The following is a 4,868-nucleotide window of genomic DNA, read 5'->3' on the forward strand; positions in this document are numbered from 1 at the left end:
ACCCCCGGCCACTCCCACACGCCGCAAGCCCTACGAATGAGTACACACACGTACGGGTGTTATTTGCAGTAAATATAATTAGAAGGGAGTTTTGAAATACAAGTATATAGATACATGACTAAGTTGATGCAAAATAATACTTTGTTATAATATCACATGTCAACAAAATATTTAAATAGAAATAACAGTCTCCTCCTACTCCTGTCCCTCCTTCTCCTCCTCCAATCGTCATCATCAGTATAAATAATGTTCGTCGTCATTGTCATCGTTGTCATCAATTCGTGGTTAGACGGTTTTAAAAATTCAACGTAAATCCATTGCTCGCATTAGTGAAGCAACTGTAATAGATTATACGTAGACTTGATTTTCAGATAGTTTTAATTCTGAGCCGGAGAAATCCAGTGATGCCAGACATCGAATATTTTGTTGCGTCTCAAGACGGCAGCAGTGTGCAACTGCCCACTCATTCTCTCAACAAAACACCATGTGCCCTTTAGAGTATGTATAAAATAAGTGAATACAAAGAAAGAATTATCAACTCAGATAAACGAACAAAATCGAAAACAATACGCCCTTTCTACCTTGTGATTAGTCTTACTAATGTTAACTTATACGGCATTAACGCTGGTTTTTCCTACACGATTCACTGTAATCGAGCTTTAACGCTGGAGTTATTTCTAGACAGTCAAAGTATTCATATGATAATATGGTATGAATTAAACGCCTCGGCCAACAATGTAAGATTGGATGGTTAGCGCGTGCTCTTGTGTGATTTGCTTCGTCTGTACTATCAGACGTCTATCGTCCTTATTCCTTTTCCTTTTCCTTGCATGTTACTCTCTTGTAACACCTCTTATCTCCGGAATTTATTTGTTTTGCAAGAGCTGTAGAACTCTTCATAAAACAAAAAACAATGCAAGGGTAATTCATGAGGCAAAACCTCCAAAGCTATCGTCCATTAATTTTCCAACACAACCCCCACCAAGTTGCATGAAAACCTTGAAAACTTTCCAAAATAATGAAGTACATAGGAGTCAGATTGGGAATCCGAACCGCGGTCCTCTGAAAACAGTCTCAGCATGATACTAACAGAGGAGAATAATTGCGTTTGACAGCCGCTCCATCAAAGACTGAGGCGGAGGTCGTGGCGGGTCAGGGACTCTCTGATGATGGCACTACGGGTCTGCTTGCAAATGCCGTTGTCCCCGAGAAGCAGCGACGTGAGTTGCGTGGCTTTGTTCAAGAGTAAAATGACGTCATCCTCCACGTCATTGGTGATGAGATTGCCGGTCAGGTCAAGCGTGACCAGGGAAGGAGCCTGCATCGTGGCATGTAGGAGGACGCGGGCTTTATCGTCGGTCAAGCTGTTGTAGCTGAGCAGCAAGTGCTTGATGGTGGTTGACGTTTGGACTACACTCGCCAGAGTCTCACACACTTCTGGGGAAATCGCTGACTTGAATACTGACTTTTTAACATCGCCTTTGTTAAACTTCCTTGCAGAGGAGAGGAAGGTGAACTCAAGAGTGGTCAGTTTCAGAGAGTGGGCGTGGTCTCTTACGTGACGCACGATGTTCAGCAGTGTGCTGATTGGCACGAAGCAGTTGTCCAGAGTGAGACAAGCCAGATCTGGGCACCGAGAAATTTTCTGGTTGATCTTCTCGGACACGTTGTCGATGTTACATTTTTTAATCTGCAGTTTCTCCAGAATGTCCGGCCAGCAGTCGAGGAGGTAGCCCACCCTGTGGTGGTAGCTGAAGTGATCCAACACCAACGCCTTCATTTGTACACGGGGGTCACGAAACACGCGCTGCACTCGCTTATGCTCCGCCGATGAGAGGTTCTCAGCTACATTCATGGGTCCCTCTAAACATAGCGTCTCCACGTGGTCGTTCTTCTCGAAACACTCACAGACAAAGTCCACGAGGAAGGACGTCTCCACAACACACTTCATGCTGATGTGTAACACAGACAGGTTCTTCAGCTCCAGCAGCGCTTCTGCTAGGCGCAGACCCAAGTCCCACTGTGTGTAGAAGCCGGACATGTACAGAACGACTTTCTTGACCGCTGGCGAGCTGCGGCGAGTGAGGCAGATGAAGTGCTCGATGGTCTCAGATGGGCAATCTTGGTAGGAGATGACGAGCGTGTCCGGGAAGCGGTTGCACACAGCACCAATGTATGGTTCACTGTTGTCTGTCTCTGCTAGCCAGATCAAAGGTTCTTTGTAGTCTTCAAGGTATCTGTGGAAGAAACAAAGATGTCAATGGATAGTTTTATTCCTTAGGAAAGAAAAAAAAGGAAAAAGGAAAAAAAAAAACAAAGAAAAAGAACGGAAGGAGGGAAAGAAAAAACCCCGGAAAGAAAGTTTTAATAAAACAAAAAAAAGCAGGTAAGCACCAAAGAAAAGGGTAAAAGAGATTAATAAGACAAAAAGAAAAACAAAGAAAAAAAGAGATAAAGAAAGAAAGGAGAAAAGAAAGAAAGAGATAAAGAAAGAAAGAAGATACCGTAAAGTGTAAATGTAGGTTCTTGCTGGGAATTTTCTTTTCCAGTGACGTGGAGCCAATAAAATCAAACAGAAAACAGCCTTCCAAGCGTTAGCTCCTTCGTTCCTTGTTGCCACGGCGCAGTGCCCAGGTCAGAACTATTCGAGTCTTTGTTCAAGGACAGACACACCTCAGTGGCCGCTCAATAAAAAGACATAACCATACTGATTATTTCGATTCACGGACCCAAAAATTTCTGCACTGATTTACACGCATAATGAGCTCGAGTCTATCCGCTGAGGTTAAGAAAAGTGCACTGACGTAAGTGGTTTTAATTTCACAACCTCCACCCCGCCCTTTCCTGTCAACATTGATGTTTTATCTCTGCGGCGTTCGGTCCCCGATCTTCGTCTACGCTCTCCATCCCATTACACCAAATGGTCCTGTTTTAATTTTAGCTTTAGTTTCAGCTTCAGTAAGAGTTTTATACCACTTGCAACACAAATTAGATCGTGTCGGAGATTAGAGGTACCGTGTAACTAGAGGGCAACGTACATAGAAAAGAAGGAGTAGAGACAAGGACGATAGGATAGAAAGAAAAAACCACACCAGGGCGCCCACCAATAATCTATGACTCCTTCTCTGGAATGACATATTTGCAGTTTCGTTTTAGTTGTTTTTAGAAAAAGTTTCAAGCTCTTTTGTTACACATAAATAAGTAATCAGGATCTGCTTTTGCTGTATGCAAACTTAGAATAAAAGAGAGGTGTAAAGAGAACAATGTGGTTTCTTAGGAGACTACTGAGATTTTTTTTGAAAGGAAAAGAAATCAAATGAGGTACTACTTGAAGAAGCCCACGTGGGCCGCTTGCTGATAAAAAACGATCAGGAATGACAAATTAAGTAGTTTAGGGGACACTTTAATTGTCATAGAACCTTGAACATCTTGGTCTCACTGACAAAATTGAAGCAAACGAGGGAAGGTTAGACCCAGAGAAACCTACTTGGAGAGTCTAAACAGATGGGTGACGGGAAGGATCAGGATAAAGTAACTTTTTGGAGAGCATCCGAGCAAGGAAATAAAAGAACCATGATCGCCGATGATGATGAAACTGAACAAGGCCAACGTTGAAAGAAGATTGCCCCCCCCCCTCCCGCTCTTGGGTAAACTCTTGTGGATTGTGAACAGTACTCTTCAACAAGGAAAGCATGCCCCACTCGCGACATAGCTAATTTTTAAAATCCCCTTTACTTTTTTAAAATGAAAGTGTTTTTCGATCCTGTCTGTCAGGGTCAATCTGGGCTGAAAGGGAAACATCCCCGCAGAAAAACCGAGGTACTCGATACAAATGTTCTCCCCACTTGGGAATCGAACTCGGGTCTCCTGCATGCGACAGCGAAGCACCTAACCGCTACACTGCTGCAGGCTGACAAAACGCCTTTTAAAAAATTCGCAGCAGTTTCGAGAAAAAGATTTTTTTGTCAGCGTCTAAAAATAGTGCTCTTTTGAAATTTGAATTCTAATTTATTCAAAAACTAGATTTAGTCTCAGTTTCAGTTTGATTTTTTCAGACAAGTAGGGTACCTGATCAGGCTTTCGATTTCGCAAACACAAAGTGTTGGCGCCAAAATGGAAAACGATGTTATGTCAGCTTTCGGCAGTACACCAAAGACGCCGGTAAGACCCCCTTCAACGCTTGACTTGTTCGTAACAATCAGGGTATTTAACTAAAGCAGCAAGCTATTCAAAGGTTATATCTGAAGACAATTAATACAACTGCCACCCTTCCCTAATTTGTGTTAGGAAATCTTTTTACCCCCTTCCCCCTCCACCACACCTCTTTCTCATTCCTAACTTGTATCTGAAAAAAAAAATCAAAGACTAGATCTATAAAATCATCTCTACTCCTCCTTTATTCGGAAGTCTATGTATGAATACATAATATAACGAAATTTAAAAAAAAGTAAAGATAGACAATTAAAAAATTTCCCCCAAAATAGCACCTCACCCCCTCATTCATTCCAAAAGTGCAAAAATAAAAATAAATTTAAAAATCACATTATTGCACTATATAAACCAAGAGAACGTGAAAGGCACAGCGAATAAAATAATACACACAATAAACCAGCTAACACTTCATTGCCGTCGGCTAAATCGTTTTTTAAGCACTGCGACTCACTACGGCCACTACAAAACTGCCGTAGCCGCCAATGTCTACATTATAGACTTTGCTTCATTGCCAATAATGCTTATCGAAAGGCTGCCATTGTCAAGAACGCAGATTAGCCGTCAGCGCGCTCCATTTAGCCACCTAACTGGACACAAGACAGGCTCAATTGTCTCTCATACAAAGAACATGATCGATCTTATGACAGTGTGTACAT

At 42.2% G+C, this 4,868-nt stretch overlaps 1 protein-coding gene across 1 annotated transcript in view; it reads right to left on the reverse strand.

Moving 5' to 3' along the window:
- Positions 1-820: 820 nt before the first annotated feature.
- The window catches only part of LOC101856559, a gene marked incomplete at its 5' end in the record, with an annotated part of 58,522 nt that continues 54,474 nt past the window's right edge, over positions 821-4,868 (reverse strand). Inside the window, 1 exon segment of the mRNA XM_035968367.1 lies at positions 821-2,237. Coding sequence (XP_035824260.1) covers positions 1,124-2,237 — 1,114 coding nt within the window.

The sequence above is a fragment of the Aplysia californica genome, unplaced genomic scaffold (assembly GCF_000002075.1).
Source record: "Aplysia californica isolate F4 #8 unplaced genomic scaffold, AplCal3.0 scaffold00054, whole genome shotgun sequence".
In the NCBI taxonomy this organism is placed as follows: Eukaryota; Metazoa; Mollusca; class Gastropoda; order Aplysiida; family Aplysiidae; genus Aplysia; species Aplysia californica.